This window comes from Anastrepha obliqua, chromosome 2, assembly GCF_027943255.1.
Source record: "Anastrepha obliqua isolate idAnaObli1 chromosome 2, idAnaObli1_1.0, whole genome shotgun sequence".
Lineage (NCBI taxonomy): Eukaryota > Metazoa > Arthropoda > Insecta > Diptera > Tephritidae > Anastrepha > Anastrepha obliqua.
Genome location: NC_072893.1, coordinates 80,872,339 through 80,891,256, shown reverse-complemented (window position 1 = coordinate 80,891,256; position 18,918 = coordinate 80,872,339). Strand labels below are relative to the sequence as shown.

Below are 18,918 nucleotides of genomic sequence, written 5' to 3'. Positions count from 1 at the left end.
TGAACTTTATTTTGTATTAGACATAGCCCAATCTCAAATATGCTTGAAAGAACATGAATTTATTACCTTTTGTATTTAAAATTATGTACAATTGGTTATCAAAGTACTGAACAAACAAAATTGTATATAGAAGATCTGCAATCTTACGGTCTAAGGAATAAGGACGATTTCATAGATAATCTCTATAAAACTAATTAAGTCATTCAATAAACAAAGATCGAAAACTATTTAATGAATTACCAAGTAATATAAAACATTAAGACGGATAAAAGGTTATATTAACGAAACGCATGTTATTTAATAAATACTGAAAGATTAAAATAGATAAACAAATTTTCTAATAAAAAAACGTAATAGTAAGACTAAGTTATTAACACCGTCGCGACAAGTCAAGATTAAATCCAAAGTAGGGTACAGTGGGGATACACACACAAGAGCTCTCACTTAAGTTAAGCTTCCGACTGCCATACCACTGCATTGTTTTCAAGCTGAGCTTGCAGCAATCAGAGGGCCACCCTCTCCATCTGAAATCAGCCACTATTTTCTGAAATAACCAAGCGACCATTAAACCGCAGCTAAACATTTGCGACAATTACTGGACCAAACAGTGTAAAAAGAGACAATAAACGGCATTCATTTGGAGAAACTTACCACTTTCTTAAGCTTGCGACCCCCGAATGCCGTTATCGGAGTCCAACCCCCACCCATTGCAGACGAAGAGCTCCAGCTCCACCGAGAGTCCCGCGTAACCTTGGCACAATTACGTTCTGGATACTATAGCAGGTTAAACTCCTACCCTCTCTGACGTCAGTAAAGGCAAACGAAAGATGGTCGGTGAAATTCACTTAGGATAGCATCATAAATCTGAGATAAAAGCAACAAGGAAACATCTGAACATTTTATTTACTTAGAATGCCCTCTCCTTCGTGAAGTAATGGATTGTCTTTGCCGCTCCAACGGGCGCTAGACGACTATAACTTCATCACTGCTTATTTGGTTGGCTATGGAACCTGAGTTCAGCAAAAAACCTTATTTTACTTTTTGGGAGTGCACGAATGAGCATCTAAAACGATATTGAAATATACAAGTTGAGACTAAATCCAGAACCATCTAGGATAAGAATCAATACCCTTACCCATTTTTAAGTTCTTCGGTTCAATTAGTATTAGTTTATTCAGTATATTTAGATATCATAATCAAATAAAATGTTCATATCAAAATCAATCAAATGCTATAGAACAATATTTTCCTAAATTTTCTTTACAAAAAAATTGTTTACCAAATTTCAAAAAAAAAGTCTAATTTTTTATTATAAAGCTAATAATTATTAAAGTATTTGCAAATAAAAAAATTGCGAGTAACACTTGGTGAGTTGCAAATTTTCACAACGTTGAATCCTGTAGAATAAATAACAAATTTCAGAAAAACGCCTTTAAGTCGATCAGGTATAGCTATTATGCGTTCATTTAAAAAATCCTAATTTAAGTCGATCAGGTATAGCTATTATGCGTTCATTTAAAAAATCCGTCAGTATAAGTTTTTTATTTGAAGCGTAAACAACAATATTTTTACCACACTTGAAAATGTCGAATTTCGTGCCAAATAATGTGTTTTTGCGGGGAATTTTTTAATATGAAGAAAAAAGCAGCCGAAAGTCATCGTATCTTGGTGGAAGTTTATGGTGAGCATGCTCTAGCTGAGCGAACGTGCCAGAAGTGGTTTGCACGCTTTAAAAGTGGTGATTTTGGCTTGGAAGACGAAGAACGCGAGGGTGCGCCGCCAAAGTTCATGGATACCGAATTGGAGGAATTGCTCGATCAAGATCCGGCTCAAACGCAAGAAGAGGTTGCAAAAACTTTGGGAGTTGATCAATCAACCATTTCCAAACGTTTAAAAGCCATGGGAATGATCCGAAATTCAAATTTCGAAAAAAACCGCACGAACTTATTCATAGTCCTATTAAAATAAATTTAAAAAAGTTTTAGCACCTTATTCCGACTCCGTTAACCTTATTTTAAATCTAACTATATATATATTATATATATAATTGGCGCGTACACCCTTTTTGGGTGTTTGGCCGAGCTCCTCCTCCTATTTGTGGTGTGTGCCTTGATGTTGTTCCACAAATGGAGGGACCTACAGTTTCAAGCCGACTCCGAACGGCAGATGTTTTCTATGAGGAGCTTTTTCATGGAAGAAATACACGGACTGTGGTTTAAGTGTAAACCCGAGAAAAACTGAACTGATGCTATTCACCAAGAAAACCAAGGTGCCAAACTTTAATCTCCCAAAACTAAACGGCGTCAGCCTCACGCTAACCAAATAGGCAAAATAATATACCTAGGGGTTATCCTGGACCCCAAACTCAGCTGGAAGTCCAACGTAGAGTACAGTGTAAAGAAAGCAAATATAGCACTTTACACGTGTAAGAGAATGTTGGGAAAAAAATGGGGTCTCCAACCAAAATTATCCAACTGGTCCTGCACAGCCATTGTAAGGCCAATACTAACATATGCGGCACTGGTTTGGTGGCCTGCAACAGAAAGGAAATACAACAAAACTAAGCTGAACAAGATACAAAGAACAGCGTGCATCTTAACTACAGGAGCGCTTAGCACCAGTCCTACTGAAGCGCTCAATGTACTAACACATCTATTGCCATTAGATTTACACATTAAAACAATAGCTACTTGCAGCGCGGTGAGACTCAGAGACATAGGAAGCTGGACAACAAGGTCGTACGGTCACAGTAAGATCCTCCTACAGGGACCCCCGCTGCTCAAAAACGGATCAGACTACACAATCCCCGACCTAAACTTCAAGAAAGGCTTTACGGTACGTTTTCCACCGAGAGCCGAGTGGAGCAAAGGAGAGGTGATTGGAAGATACGACATCGAAATTTATACCGATGGTTCTAAGATGAACTGTGGTGTGGGAGCTGGCTTCCATTCGGAGCCACTCAACCTATCGCAATCAATTCGTCTTCCTGATTATGCCAGCGTGTTCCAGGCAGAACTGTTAGCTATCAGAGAAGCATGCAAATCCCTAGAACTCTACAAGGAAGTTGGTGCAAGAGTAGCTATCTTCTCAGACAGTCAAGCAGCTATTAAGGCCTTAGACTCCAACTACATTTCATCCAAACTGGTCTTACAGTGTAGAGAGGAGCTGAAACTGCTAAGCCATTGGCTTGAAATTACCCTGATATGGGTTCCCGGTCATAGGAACATACGGGGCAATGAGATAGCGGATAAGCTAGCAAGAAAGGGCTCGACACTAGACATAGCAGAGGCGGTGGCAGTCTCCACCCCACTGAACACACTAAAAGCATCCATTGCTTCACACTATCATGCTTTAGCCGAAAGAAGATGGAAGCAAATACCTACATGTATTACAACAAAAAACACATGGCCGTCATACAAAATCCAAAGGACGAATGACCTGCTAGGATGTTCTCGGCCAAACATTTCACGCATCACTGCAACCCTTACAGGACATTGGAAAGTAGGGGATCATGCAGCTAGACTCAATCTACCCTTCAATCCTATCTGTAGAAGCTGTCAAGCGGAAGGGGCGAAGGAAAGTCTTTTCCACTATTTATGTGAATGTCCGGGACTAGCCAGGGCACGACTCCGATCCTTCGGTAAGCCTTTCCTACAGCAAATTAAGGAGATCTCAGACATCGAGATAAAGGATTTGCTGCTATACTTGGACCTCACTAAATGGATCTGACTTGAAAAAAAAAAAAAAACATCATCATCACACGAGACAGTGGTAGTAAAACGGTGCTGGTCACTAATTAGGAGAAAAAAATGGGTTCTCCAACCAAAATTATCCAACTGGTCCTGCACAGCCATTGTAAGGCCAATACTAACATATGCGGCACTGGTTTGGTGGCCTGCAACAGAAAGCAAATACAACAAAACTAAGCTGAACAAGATACAAAGAACAGCGTGCATCTTAACTACAGGAGCGCTTAGCACCAGTCCTACTGAAGCGCTCAATGTACTAACACATCTATTGCCATTAGATTTACACATTAAAACAATAGCTACTTGCAGCGCGGTGAGACTCAGAGACATAGGAAGCTGGACAACAAGGTCGTACGGTCACAGTAAGATCCTCCTACAGGGACCCCCGCTGCTCAAAAACGGATCAGACTACACAATCCCCGACCTAAACTTCAAGAAAGGCTTTACGGTACGTTTTCCACCGAGAGCCGAGTGGAGCAAAGGAGAGGTGATTGGAAGATACGACATCGAAATTTATACCGATGGTTCTAAGATGAACTGTGGTGTGGGAGCTGGCTTCCATTCGGAGCCACTCAACCTATCGCAATCAATTCGTCTTCCTGATTATGCCAGCGTGTTCCAGGCAGAACTGTTAGCTATCAGAGAAGCATGCAAATCCCTAGAACTCTACAAGGAAGTTGGTGCAAGAGTAGCTATCTTCTCAGACAGTCAAGCAGCTATTAAGGCCTTAGACTCCAACTACATTTCATCCAAACTGGTCTTACAGTGTAGAGAGGAGCTGAAACTGCTAAGCCATTGGCTTGAAATTACCCTGATATGGGTTCCCGGTCATAGGAACATACGGGGCAATGAGATAGCGGATAAGCTAGCAAGAAAGGGCTCGACACTAGACATAGCAGAGGCGGTGGCAGTCTCCACCCCACTGAACACACTAAAAGCATCCATTGCTTCACACTATCATGCTTTAGCCGAAAGAAGATGGAAGCAAATACCTACATGTATTACAACAAAAAACACATGGCCGTCATACAAAATCCAAAGGACGAATGACCTGCTAGGATGTTCTCGGCCAAACATTTCACGCATCACTGCAACCCTTACAGGACATTGGAAAGTAGGGGATCATGCAGCTAGACTCAATCTACCCTTCAATCCTATCTGTAGAAGCTGTCAAGCGGAAGGGGCGAAGGAAAGTCTTTTCCACTATTTATGTGAATGTCCGGGACTAGCCAGGGCACGACTCCGATCCTTCGGTAAGCCTTTCCTACAGCAAATTAAGGAGATCTCAGACATCGAGATAAAGGATTTGCTGCTATACTTGGACCTCACTAAATGGATCTGACTTGAAAAAAAAAAAAAAACATCATCATCACACGAGACAGTGGTAGTAAAACGGTGCTGGTCACTAATTAGGAGCATATTCAGCTCAGAAATGCTCAACCACCTCAACAACAACAACAACAACACTCGGAGGTTTGCCATTGCCTGCCGAGGGGCGACCGCTATTAGAAAAAACTTTTTCTTCATTTTTTGATCTTTCACCGAGATTCGAACCGACGCTCACTCTCTGAATTCGGCCACGGCGGCCGCCTACCTACATACATATATGAATAATATGCCGATATCTCTTAATTGACGGCGAACGTGTTACGAATTTCGTAGGGCCTCAGCAGAATGGACCTGCGTCTCACTGACCATGGAAAATTCTTGCTTTTTAAAATATCATCTAGTTCAATGCAAATAACTACGAGTATATGCATTGTATGTTAAAACTCATTTGCCGCCGTAGTCGAATGGGTTGGACCATTTGGTAGTGACCGGATTCGAATCTCCAGGCACTAAACACCAAATGATAGAAAGTTTTTCTAACAGCGGTCGCCCCTTGGTAGGCAATTGCAAGCCACCAAGTGTATTTCTGCCATGAAAAAGCTCGTCATAAAAAGCCATCTGCCGTTTGGAGACGGCTCAAAACTATGGGCACTAAAGTATATTCCGACCAGTCAAAGCGTTATTGAGTTTCGTCTTTTTTTTTATTGGGGCTCCAAGCTTTCATGTTTGCTCATTTTTAAACACTGGGCTACAGGTCTGTATAGTAAATATTGTATGGGCGGATGTAGCCCATGCTGCATCAAAAGTAGGTAGATTGGCATATTCTACATTCTGTGAAAAAACGAAATCATCGTACTCTTGTGCTACGTATTGCTTCACTATTTTACAATAATTTGATGATTTTCACTATTTTACAATTTAATTGATGACTAGTGTGGCCATTTTTTTTTCATCGAACACAACTAATATTTATAACATTTTAAATATATATTACACAATATTATAATACATGCTCATACATACGTACATTGTTAAAATCTAAATATAACTACAACTACAACTGATCACCTCAAGTTCTTGTTTTCTACAAAAACATATTTTTCTGCATTGCTTACCTTAATTGTACATTTCTTATATCTATATATATTGAACATAAATTGGATCGCCTATTTTTAAAAGGCCACACTTATAAACATTAAAATAAACTCCCATAGACGGTTCTTTGGTACTTTGACGTAGGCGATATCTGCAAAATAAAATAGAGGTCAACTTATTTCACCTGGTACTCTTTATAGCGCTATTTACTTCTTTAATGTTCGAAGAGGTTCAAAATCAGGATTTCTGGTGTAATCCTCCACATTTACGTTAATCAGAATACAGCGCAAGCAATCGGAATTATAACTCATGATCGTCGAGCATTCTGCATCGTTGCCTATTTTCAGCCACATCCAATTATCCTCATTATAAGGTTGTACATCTGTATTACTGTCAACAACTAGATTACCACGAAACTGTTGACAATCCACTGGTTTGTTTTGCCCACTCAGACGTTTATTCAAATCATATACTGAACGTTCATGCATTACCATAACGGGGAAAAAATCCTAAAATTTATATGCAAAAGTAATTTAATAATTCACCTTTTTTAACGAATTCGTGACACAATCTCACCCCTACTTTCCCTTTTGAAGCCTTCAATTTGACATAAAACTTCAAGCCGCTCTCACGCTGCAGTACGGCACGCGATAGCCACTCATGATGTTCGACCCGACATTCAACTAAACGCTTGTTTCCTTTTTCCAACACTTGATATGGCTCTCTCAATAACTCATTCAAGTCCATAATAATTGATGGCATATTCGGCGCCTCTAATCGCAACACTTTTTCTCTCACGATCACTGATCGTATGCTCAGCGTACGTGGATAGGAACCAGCAAACACCACAGCACCGGAGTCATCGTAAGCAACTAAGCAACGTTCCCACAAACCATTTAAATGCAACCCGAATTCCGCACATTCCACTTGTTCCAAGCGTAAGGGTGCACCACCTTTGACAGGATAAAAATTTATGATTTTCAGTGAACCCAGATGTTGCCATCCATCGGCATTGGGATGTCGTTTACAACTACGACATCGCTTGCGGTATGCCAGCCAAACAGTAACGCCGCTCACCAAAGCCGCAATGCTAATGCCAAACCAAGTGTTAACCGCTACGGAATGCATTTCTATACTAAATTTAAGAATATACTCGTTATATTTATTTTTACTATATATGAAGAGGTTAATTATCGCACGAGCGTGGATGTCGATGTGTATAGCTGATAAGGCACTAGTCTCTGCTTAGTCAATTGTATGTGCGTTCATAGAAATTTTAATGAGGGGGTCGTAATATCAAAATAAAACTCTCTCAACTATAAGTTTTACAAAACTAAAATAAATATTGTATTATGCACTTTCATGCATACATACATAGATAATTTTTGTAACAGGTAAGTCAAGTCGTTTCTCTTCCATCTGGAAGTAAACTCAACTTTGGTTGCTGATGGACTTCATCGAATTTGTGAAAAAATAGGAGATCAGTTTCTTTTGGTTAGCCGTTTTATTTCAAATGTAAGGAAACTGTATTTAAGGGGGCAGATACCTGTAAACGGATATACTTTCCCTGATTTTCATTAAAATTATTTAAAATGAAGAAGCCAATATATTTTTTTTCAAAATTGGCATACAGTTTATTTATACACTAAAATAATATAATATAAAATCTTTTTTTAATTTTAATCATTTGAAATGGCGGATGTACACTCAATTCTTCCAGAAAGGTCGCAACGAGGCTTCTCAATCGGCGGGCATTGTAGCATCGGCGTCAGTGACCTGAATACAAAAAACTAAACAGTTTTTTGTTTATTAATGTCATAATTTCTATATGAATTAAAAGCAAATAGAAAAAAAACTCGCTTCAAAAACAAAAATGAATTTTGGGGGGAGCTTTCCTACTATTTTGGCCTCGAAAAAATTATTTTTCGAAAAATTTTCGGAAACTTGTTAACTCACATAGAAAGTAATATCATAAAAAAGATGTGTGCAAAATTTTAGGGAGATCGGTCAATAACTTTTCGAGTTATCGTGTACGTCAATTCGAAAAATATGGTTTTGAGGAAAACGCGTCTAAAGTTTGAATACATGAAAATTCAATGATTTTTGTGACTTAACGATTAATCAGCAATTTCAGCGCCATATAATTGTCCTTCTGAAGCCTGGCAAACTCATTATGTTCAATTAGTTGCTGTTGACGTGCTTTACGAGCTTCTTTAGTAGCTAATGAGCTGAGCCGATTTCCTTGAATCACACATTACATTGTCTGCCCATTATTAAATTTGAGGAGTTCATTGTTTCTAAAATCGATGTATATCCTTCATTAAATAATCCAGCAGCAATGTATGGAACCATTTCAATAATTTTTGACCCCGAATGTAGGTATTTTGAGCGAGACAGGTAGAAAGGTGAAGAGATTCAAGAGACAGGTAAAAAGTCGGCAACGTAAATATACCTCTCCCAGCGCTCGAACGCAAAGAATATAATCGTCACGGTTGAGAATCTATAATATAAGGAATACGTAAATTTACGTTCTAAAAATTTTTTGACATATTCTTAAAGGATTATATCAATAATTTATGAAAAAATAATAATTTTTTTTCGAAATTTTTTTAGGTATCTGTCCCCTTAAGGAATCTGCTCCAGATCTACCTCGCTCCACCCTCAATAATAACTCTATGTGAGGCATGGCGTCAAGCTTTAAGATCATCAGTCAAATTATTCACTCTCTTAACTGTGAAGGTGCGATTAAAGTAGCTCCGGATTTATTGCGCAACAATAAGCTTCAGCAACTACAATTAATTTTATGTAACTATTTTAGTGGTCAACAAATATTTAGTTTCGATTTGAGCCTCTCGTATATTTATTTCGTGTGTCCAAGGCCAGATTAGCATTAAAACAATTTAAATTACTGTTTTTTGCTTTTATTTATTTTTACACGAGTAATTACAATTTTTTGCCAGAATCAATTTTGAAAGTAGGAGCAACAGCTGTGACAAACAAGCTAAAATCAGTTTCTAAGAAAAAGAGGGACTTTGCTATATGAAAAATTATAGCAAGCCAAATTGAATCCGGCAATTAAATTCATCTGATTGAAAATTATTTAGTGACTAAAATTTCTGCGTTTTAGTTTGCGCCAATTACCAACGTAGTTGAAAAAGGTGTTTTCCATATTTCAGAAAGTATTTCGCAATAGCAAGCAATAATTTATTTTTGAAAATGAAACATTTTTCACCAACAATTTTTAGATTAAATTCTAAAATAATGTCAGTAAATACGCTTTGAATTAGTAATATTTTACTTTTTAGAACAAAACTCAAGAAACTAATTTGCACAAGAAAACTTGGGCTATTTATTTTTTTAGATGCATATTTTCAGCATCTTTTTGATATGTTTCGTTCACATTTATGCAAATTTTAGGCGTTCACAACCATGTCATACCGCATAATTTTGGTTGTCCAAATGATTACTATGGTGGACGCCTTAGCCGAATGGGTTGGTGCGTAACTACCATTCGAAAGTGTGCAGGCTCGAAACCCCGGGGAAGGAAACATCAATTGATTGAAAAGGTTTATTGGAATAGCGGTCGCTCCCCGGCATACAATCCCAAACCTCCGAGTGTATTACTGTCATGAAAAAGCTCCTTAATTTGGCCTTATCAGTGTGGCTTTAGAACTGGAAAATCCACAATCGACCATATATTCACAATACGCTAAGTTTTGGAAAATACCCATGAATGTAGAATGGACACACACCATCTTTTTGTCGATTTTGAAGCTGCATTCGACAACACCGAAAGAATTTGTCCACATGCCGCAAAGCCTAAATTTTGTATCACTGCAAAACTGATACGGCAATGCAAAATGACGTTATTCAATACCAGCAGAAATGGAAAGGACCTCTCGAAGCCATTTGATACCAAATATACTCGATGCACTCGCGTATCGGCACCCACGTCACTGCTGACAGTTATGATTGCGAGGTTCTAAGAGACTTCGTTTATCCAGGAACCAGCATTAACATCTTTAACAGTGTCAGCCTTGAAATCTAATGGAGAATCTCTCTTACCAACAAGTACTACTTTAGACTAAGCAGGCGATTGCGTAGTAAAGTCCTCTATTGACGAATAAAACTAACAGTCTGTAAGCCTCTCATCATGGCTGTCCTAACGTATGACGCAGAAGCTTGGACGTTGAAAATATCTGATGAAGCTTCACTTGTAGTGTTTGAGAGAAGGACTCTGCGAAAGATTTTTGAATCTTTTGTGCGTTGCTGATGGCCAGTATCGTAGGCAACGGAACAATGAGCTGTAAGAGCTGCTTCGTTGGCTGGTTCATGCCGTCCGAATGAATATAAACGTTCCGGTCGAAGCAGAGGAAGAGGAAGACCTCATCTGCGTGGAAAATATCAAGTGGAGAAAAACTTAGCTTCACTTGGTGTGTCCAACTGGCGCCGATTAGACCCAGCAAGAAAAGACTGGCGCGCTTTGTTAAACCCGATCAAAATCGCGGCTATCAAGGAGAAGTATTCATGTAATTATAATGGAAATTTTAATAAAGAGATGATTATTAATAATAATTCTTAATTAACAACTAGACTCAACCAAAACGGGATAGTAGTAGCAGCGTCGGCAACCACCAATCTCGTCGAGCAATAGGAACAACCGGACTTTCATTATTCTGTTACAACCTCCTAACGCATTTTTATTTCATTCCAACTCATGAATAAAGAGAGAATTGAATGGAACAGTTTTAGTTTTTAAGTTTTCGCTTTAATTTTCTTTTCTGAACCCATCGCACCAAGTTATCTACTAAAAAACAAAGAATTCGAGTTTCTATGTAACAGATAATGTGCACTTCACTTTGTAACAGAATTTTGTAACATGTATGAATATGTATTCTATTATTATTATTATTATTAAATTTATACTTTAGAAATTAATTTGGAGGCTCGGTTACTGGACCATTTTGCCTCGGAAGCGTGTTCAAATTTCGTGCAGCAGATTGTGTTTTTTGAAGGCGTCGCTTAGTATCTTAATCGTAACTTCCTTGCTGCAGTCTAGAGTTGTAGTTAGATTACTGATGTAGCTCGATATGGGGCAGTCCTTTAGAATATGTTTTATGCTAAGGAGTGTATTAGACCGCCTACATTCTCGTGGGGTTACGCGGCTGTAGTAGCGTTCAGATATAAATTTCTTTACACCTACTCTTGTTTTGGCTATTGTGTTGCATTTTTCGCGTGAGAGATCATTGTGGTAATTTGGTCGTTCGTATTTGAGGTTGTAAGCCCTTAAGAAACAGGTTGACGATTCCCACAAGCTATCTCTTAATGTTCTGAGATACCCTCTATGGAAGTTTGTCATTACTGTGGTTAAGCAAGCAGTCTCCGCTGTGAGTGGGATGTTAAACGTTTGTTTCGCAGATTTGTCCGCTAGCTCATTGCCTGTTATTCCCATATGACCTGGTATCTATATTAGTTAAATTTCGTTCTGTCTATTTGTTTTTCCCATTAAATATCGGTGCGCTTCACTGTTTCTATTTATTAGCGATTTTAACACACTCAAGCTGCCCGAGTCTGTGACGATCCGTTTCTTGTTTTTGGAAGCGTGGTGAACAGCAAAATTAATTGGTGCTAGTTCGACGTTGAAAATACCAGTATTTGGTGAAAGAAGAGCTTGATGAATTGTTTGGAAGGTTCCGTCTTTCCGTTGCTCTACAACAGCATAAGATGGTGATTCTTCGAGTAAAGAACCATCGGTATAATAAAAAAAATCAGCTTTACAGTTTGCTTTATATGTTAGGAATATTTTGTTGCAAGCTTCTCGTGAGGTGTTATTTTTGTGGAAAGTATTTAGTGAAATATCTATTGAAATGTTTTTATTTGTCCTAAATATGTCTGGTGGTTTAGGTGATATTGGCGTATGCGTATCCAGTAGGTATTTAGATATAGCCACAATGCTGCAGCTGTTTCTATAGCTTTGACTGACCGCGTTTCGGCTAGTTATGCGTTTCCAAAAGTCGTTATGTAGAGGATGCGAATCCGTTGTGATTGATTTTGCAACCAGCTTTGCGGATCGACTTCGGAGTAGCCATTGAAAGTCGTTGTAGCGCGCTTAGCTCCGGGACACGCTCATGCATGCTGTCTAGCAGCTTATAAAGGGTGATTTTATAAGAGCTATAGGAAAGTTTTTCAAAAAAACACACGTAAAATTCAAAAAAAATCATGAAATTTTTATATAAATCGATAGTACAGTCCATATAATTTAATGTTTGAAGATTATTTCATGCAAATGTTGACTGCGACTGCGCTTCAAATGGTCCATCCGCTTAGTCCAATTTTGGCATACTCTTTCCAATGTTTCGGCCGGTATCTCACATATAAATGCTTTAATGTTGTCTACCAATGCGTTAATTGAAGCAGGCTTGTGTGAATAGACATGAGCTTTAACATAGCCCTACAAAAAATAATTTAAGGGCGATATATCGCACGATCCGAACTCGCCTCTCAACAAGTCCATTGTTGCGAGTGCTGTGTGGCATATGGCACCGTCTTGCTGAAACCACATGTCATGCAAGTCAAGCTCTTGCATTTTGGGCAAAAAAAAGTTGGATATCATTTCAAGGTAGCGCTCACCATTCACAGTTACGTTACGATTCGCAGCATCTTTGAAGAAGTACGGTCCAATGATACCTCCAGCTCATAAACCGCACCAAACTGTGACCTTTTCTGGATACATTGGTAGCTCTTCCGATTGTTCTGTTTGTAAAGATTGGTGGAAAACTGGATATGGTATTGGATTTAATCTTCCTTACTTTGCTCCATAATATTTTAGTACCTATCGTTGGGCTTAAGGAATTTACGAAGCATTTCTACGTTTCTTGTTTTGCCTTTTTGCAAGCTCTTCTAACCTGTGCACACAATCTTTTGAAGTTGAGACTTCTTGTTGGAATCTCTTTTTCCCTAACTTTTTTCCAAACTTTCTTTTTTTTCGCGTATAAGGGTGTTAATTTCTTCGTTAAACCATACTGGGGAGTTTTGTTTGTTTCGGGCATCGGCTGGTTGGCATGGATTCATTTGCAGATTTTCTAATTATCTTTTTTGGTAAGGCAGCTTATTGGTCGAATAATGTCGATTTAAGAAATTGATTGTCAAAAAGTTCTGTTTTGTTTCTGCAAAGTTCCCAGTTTGCTTTGTTTTCCTTGAAACTCAATATGATTTTTTTCTCGATCTTGGTGCTTCCATTCTGTATAAAAATTGGGAAGTGGTCGCCTGCGATAGATTGGGATGGACAGCTCCAGAACAAGCAACCTGCCAAATCACTTGAAGCAATAGATACATCTACTGAAGTAAGTGTGTTCCTTGTGTTCAGGAGTGTTGTTGCACCATTATTTAAAAATACTAGATTGCGAGCATGCGCAAAGGACTCCCACATATTTCCGTTTCTTGTGTTGTATTGAGATCCCCAAAGAGTATTTTGAGCGTTTAGGTCCCCTGCGACTATATGTATGATGTCCTGGGTTTATTTGTGGTAAGTCTTGCAGCAGCTGTTGTGTTAAGTTCCGTCCGTTTCTTTGTAGATATTTTTAATATGTAAGTCGTTTAGTCCGTGTATGGTTATGGCTTAATGTAAAAGTTGGTTAGTGGATGTTTTATTATTTTTTATTAAATTTATTATTAATAAATCCCTGAATATTCCATTGTATTATTGAGAGGTTTAGGCCAAAATCCATATCCATTTACGGTATTAAAAGAATGAATCGGTTTTTTTCTATATATTTCGACGGTGTCTTTTAGTATGTATTAGATGTGATGTCGTTTAACTCAGGTAGTATTAATTCCCTACTTGGGGATGTTTCCATATTATTCTCTTCTGTGGATATGTTATTGTGTCTGGTGATCGTGTTGTATCTGATGGTGTCTGGATTTGTTACCTTAGTTTTGATGTGCAGATCTCCGGATCTTAGTGCAGACACTTCAGAGTAGTGAACGCATATGTGTTTAAGCCCTTTGTCGAACACATTGTATGACGAAAGAGGTCGAGTTTCTTCATCAACTTTTGGTCCCACTGCAGTCAGTCACGAGATATCGCGAATGTGATCATCATTCTATTTGTGTTGAGGGAGAGGTGCGAAATCATCAGATCTCGTGCGTTTGCCAGGTTGGTCAATGTCCGGGTCAAGCCGAAACCTGTTTGAAGATGGGGTGTCAGCCCCCTTCATTTTCACACTGCACTGGCTTTCAACTGTTTGTGCTACTATAAATTTTAACCGAAAAGAAAGAGTGTGGTAGATTTGTAAGTGAATAACTAACACTAAGCACTAAGTCTAATCACTAGTTTTTTCCCATGGCAGCCGGTTCTACGTACCGGAATGACTCGGGTTTTTCCCGACCAAGGGCTGCCGCCCCAGTATACTAGCCCTGTCTAGTGAAACCCATACCATCCCTCGCCTTACGTCACAGGAGCAAACTCCCGCAGCAATCCTGCTCCAAATACTTCTCCTCAGAGCTGGAATCGAATCCAACCCTGGGCCAGAAGTATTCTACTGCTGCGTCTGCCACAAACGGCTTCACCCGAACTCCACCTCGGTTAGGTGCAACAAGTGCAACGGGTGGAGCCACCTTAAGACCTGCTCGGGTCTTAAGTCACATAGGGAGTGGTCCACACGGTATGTGGCCACGTGTTGCTCCCGCCAGCAGGCGTCTGATGCCTCCACGGCTAACACACCCCCTGATAGGCCGGCACTACCAACCGCCACCACGACAAACACCTCCACGGTGAGGAGCCTATCGGAGCAACACAACTCCCCTTCAACCCCTCCCCTTCCTTCCAGCTCCAACCCCAGTGCGGGGACAAACCAGCAGCTCCTGGTCCCCCGCACAGTCTGTTCCGTGTGTCAGGCCGTAATACCTCGGAATCTGGTAACAGTCCAGTGCAATTCCTGCAATGGCTGGTGCCATTTTCGGAGATGTTCCGGCCTGCGCACCACCCGTGAGTGGACAACTGCCTACGTTGCCCCCTGCTGCAGAGCTCTGCACCCACAACCGCCCTCGGAGGCACGGCCGCCCACCACCATCAGGCCGCAACAGCCACAGTGGATTGCGCAGCAGGCCCAACGCAGACAATACCACGCGTCCCTCACCCCCCGGATTACACTGACCTCACCGAGAAGCTTCAAGCTTCTCCAGCTAAACTGCAACGGACTTACGAGTAAGGTCGACGAGATAGTCGACTTTATGAGCCGGCACAGTATCAAGATAGCTGCGGTCCAAGAAACAAAGTTGCACGCTAGGTCATCTCTGATCACCAGGGATGGCTATAACGTGCACAGACGTGATCGCGAGCGAGACAATGGTGGTGGCCTAGCGTTTATAGTCCACCACACTGTGCAGTATCGTCTTATCGACGAAGGAATCGACCGCAGGGACAGCACCTTAGAATGTCAAGACATAGCTGTCCGGTCAGGCGATTCCGAGCTCGAAATATTTAATATATATATACCCCCTGTCACCTGCTGCCCGGCTGGATATCACCCTGATATAGGTGCGCTCCTCAGAGGTGAAAACCGATTGGTTGTAGGTGACTTCAATGCGCATCACGATCTTTGGCATTCAAGCCTGCCAAATGATCGTAGGGGACAGCAACTGGCAGAGCAGATAGACGACTCGACATTCAGCACAGTAAACGACGACGCCCCCACCAGGGTAGTGGGCAATTGCAGCAGCTCGCCTGACCTAACAATTGCTAGCGCTGGTCTGATAAATAGCATAACGTGGCGACCTATGCTATCGCTTGCATCAGACCACTTGCCCATTATCGTCTCGATCGAGAGACCTGCCGACTTCGTTTCCGCGAATCACCGGTCCTATTTTAACTTTAAAAAAGCTAATTGGGCCGGCTTCACGGAATTTACCGAGGACACCTTCGCCGCTCTTCCCATCCCCACTGATGTGCGCGTAGGCGAACGCGCATTCCGCAGGGTGCTCACAGCTGCTGCGGCTCGCTTCATTCCTGCTGGAAGTTATAAGGACATTCGTCCTCATTTCCCAGCCGAAGCAGCCAGTTTAGCAAACGAGCGTGACCACCTACGCCAGGCCGATCCCGGGGATCCCCGCATAAGGGATCTCAATTTGGAGATCCGGCAACTGGTAAACCAGCATAAGCGGACTAAATGGGTTGAGCACCTGAAGACCTGCAACCTCACTTCTGGGGTGAGTAAGCTCTGGTCCACCGTTAGGTCCCTGTCAAACCCGACGAAGCACAACGACAAGGTGGCTATCACCTTCAACGGTTGCACTTCGTCGGACCCGAAGAGATGCGCGAGCTATTTTAGCCGGCTTTTTATATTGCATCCTCCGGGCGACAGAACCAAGCGTCGTGCTACCAGAAGGCTGCACAAACTGACGAACAACAGTGCGCCACTTACTTTCTCCGGTGATGAGGTTCAGGGGGCCATCAACAGTTCGAAATCATCGAAAGCCATTGGCCCTGACGGCTTAAACGCGCTGATGCAGAAGCATCTGGGACCCCTGGGAGTAGGATTTCTCACAAGGGTTTTCAATCTGTCTATGGCCACTCTCATCATCCCTGAAAAGTGGAAAGCAGGGAGAGTGGTCCCACTACTGAAACCTGGGAAACCCGCCAACCAAGGGGAGTCTTATCGGCCGATAACTCTCCTTTCCCCAGTAGTGAAGACACTTGAAGCCCTCCTACTCCCACTCTTCACGAAACACCTGGCCCCAGCCCCACATCAGCACGGTTTCCGACGAGTGCACAGCACCACCACTGCACTCACCGCCATAAACGCCCAGATAAATCGCGGACTTAACCAAAACCGCCCCTGCGAGAGGACTGTCCTAGTAGCGTTGGACTTGAAAAAGGCTTTCGATACAGTCAGCCATTCCACGCTACTAGATGACATTTATCAGTCGACACTCCCACCAGGGCTGAAGAGGTGGTCCGCGAACTACCTGAGCGGTCGGCACTCGTCAGTGATTTTTCGAGATCAAATGTCAAAGCAGAGGAAGATTAAGCAAGGCGTACCGAAGGGTGGTGTCCTTTCACCCTTGCTTTTTAACTTCTACATCTCGAAGCTCCCCCAACCACCAGCGGGAGTTTCCCTGATCTCATACGCTGACGATTGCACGATAATGGCGTCGGGCAATGACATCGATGGCCTGTGTTCCAAAGTGAACGACTACCTCACCGACCTTTCTCGCTTTTTCACTGCGAGGAATCTACAACTTTCCCCCACCAAGTCCACGGCGACCCTTTTCACCACCTGGACAAAGGAGGTCAAGCTGCCCCTTAAGGTAAAAGTCGATGACACACCAATTCCGACTGTGAATAACCCCAAAATTTTGGGTGTAACCTTTGACAGCTTGCTCTCCTTCTCTGCGCATACAACCGCAATTGCCACTAAGGTCCAAAATCGCAACAAGGTCCTCAAATCGCTGGCCGGCAGCACTTGGGGCAAAGACAAAGAACTGTTGCTTTCGACATTTAAGGCAATTGGCCGGCCGGTTCTCAACTATGCTGCGCCTGTCTGGTCGCCTGGAACTAGTGATTCGCAGTGGACTAAGCTACAGACCTGTCAAAATACCGCCATTCGGACAGCGACCGGGTGCCTCCTGATGTCACCTATCCAACACCTTCACAACGAGGCACAAATGCTCCCAGTTGCGGAGCACAACAAATTGCTCAGCAAGCAGTTCCTGCTCGGATGTTACCGCAGGTCTCATCCCTGCAGACACCTGCTTGAGCCCGAGCCGCCTCCCAGGCACGTCAGGAGACACCTCTTTGACTACGCTGGCGATATCCAGGACAAGACCGACCGTAACCTACTGGACCGGACAGTATTTAGACAGTCTATAAACGACATTCACCGGGAGACCGTTACCACCTTCTTGAACTCCCGTCCTGTGAATGCCGTAATCGGAGTCCAACCACCACCTATTGCAGATGAAGAGCTCCAGCTTCCCCGTGAGACCCGTGTAACAGTGGCACAACTACGCTCTGGATATTGTAGCAGGTTAAACTCCTACATATCCAGAATCGACCCCGACATACCAAACACATGTCCGGCCTGTGAAGGTACCCCGCACGACACTAACCACCTCTTCACATGCCCCGTCAAACCGACTCATCTAACCCCCCTCTCCCTCTGGACCCAACCTGTCGAAACAGCATGTTTCCTGGGCCTACCCCTAGATGAGCTAGACGAAGACGAACGATGATATGCCTACACTGACAGGGCTACCTATGCTGTTAACAACAACAACATCACTAGTTTTTTTTTTAATCACAACGGAAGAGCGAAAATAACACGTCTTTGTGCGGTGATTGCCTGAACTAGACAGTGATATATTATATTATATTTTATGAAATTCTGAGTAAAGCTGCAATTAGTGGTGCAATCCGCTGTTCTGATCAGGCATATGGGCATCACTGTAAAGCGCCATAGCCATAACCGTAGTCGGTTTTATCTCTTGAATCTATTTCTCTGGAATCATCCGTGGCTTTATGGTTACGGCATGACCAATCGAAAAATTCTGTGATGTTGCGGCTATCGCGTTATGACTACGGCACCACTAATTGCAGCTTAAAGCCCAAAGTAGAGGTGCCATAACCATAACGCCATAAATTGCTGATCGAACCAACAAATGGCCAATGGCGGAATAGACGTTATACCCAACGTATACGTAACTGAAACTGTTAATTTCAAAATGTCATAACTGTTTTTTTTTAAAT

The 18,918-nt window shown here is 41.8% G+C and overlaps 1 protein-coding gene across 1 annotated transcript; it reads right to left on the bottom strand.

Annotated features, from left to right (window-relative positions):
• Nucleotides 1-6,025: 6,025 nt before the first annotated feature.
• On the bottom strand, nt 6,026-7,330 carry LOC129238763 (mitochondrial amidoxime reducing component 2-like). The gene is made up of 3 exons (XM_054873938.1): nt 6,750-7,330; nt 6,384-6,682; nt 6,026-6,324 (listed from the first exon to the last, which is right to left on the bottom strand). The coding sequence occupies exons 1-3, from the start codon at nt 7,299-7,301 to the stop codon at nt 6,216-6,218; spliced, it is 960 nt and encodes a 319-aa protein (XP_054729913.1). The 5' UTR covers nt 7,302-7,330; the 3' UTR covers nt 6,026-6,215.
• Nucleotides 7,331-18,918: the final 11,588 nt, after the last annotated feature.

Excerpts from the sequence above, each read along its gene's own strand:
- LOC129238763 (XM_054873938.1), bottom strand. The coding sequence starts at position 7,301 with ATGCATTCCGTAGCGGTTAACACTTGGTTTGGCATTAGCATTGCGGCT. Across the intron at positions 6,683-6,749 it reads CTTCAAAAGGGAAAGTAGGG|GATTTTTTCCCCGTTATGGT; the intron begins GTGAGATTGTGT and ends TATAAATTTTAG. Across the intron at positions 6,325-6,383 it reads CCTCTTCGAACATTAAAGAA|ATATCGCCTACGTCAAAGTA; the intron begins GTAAATAGCGCT and ends TTTATTTTGCAG.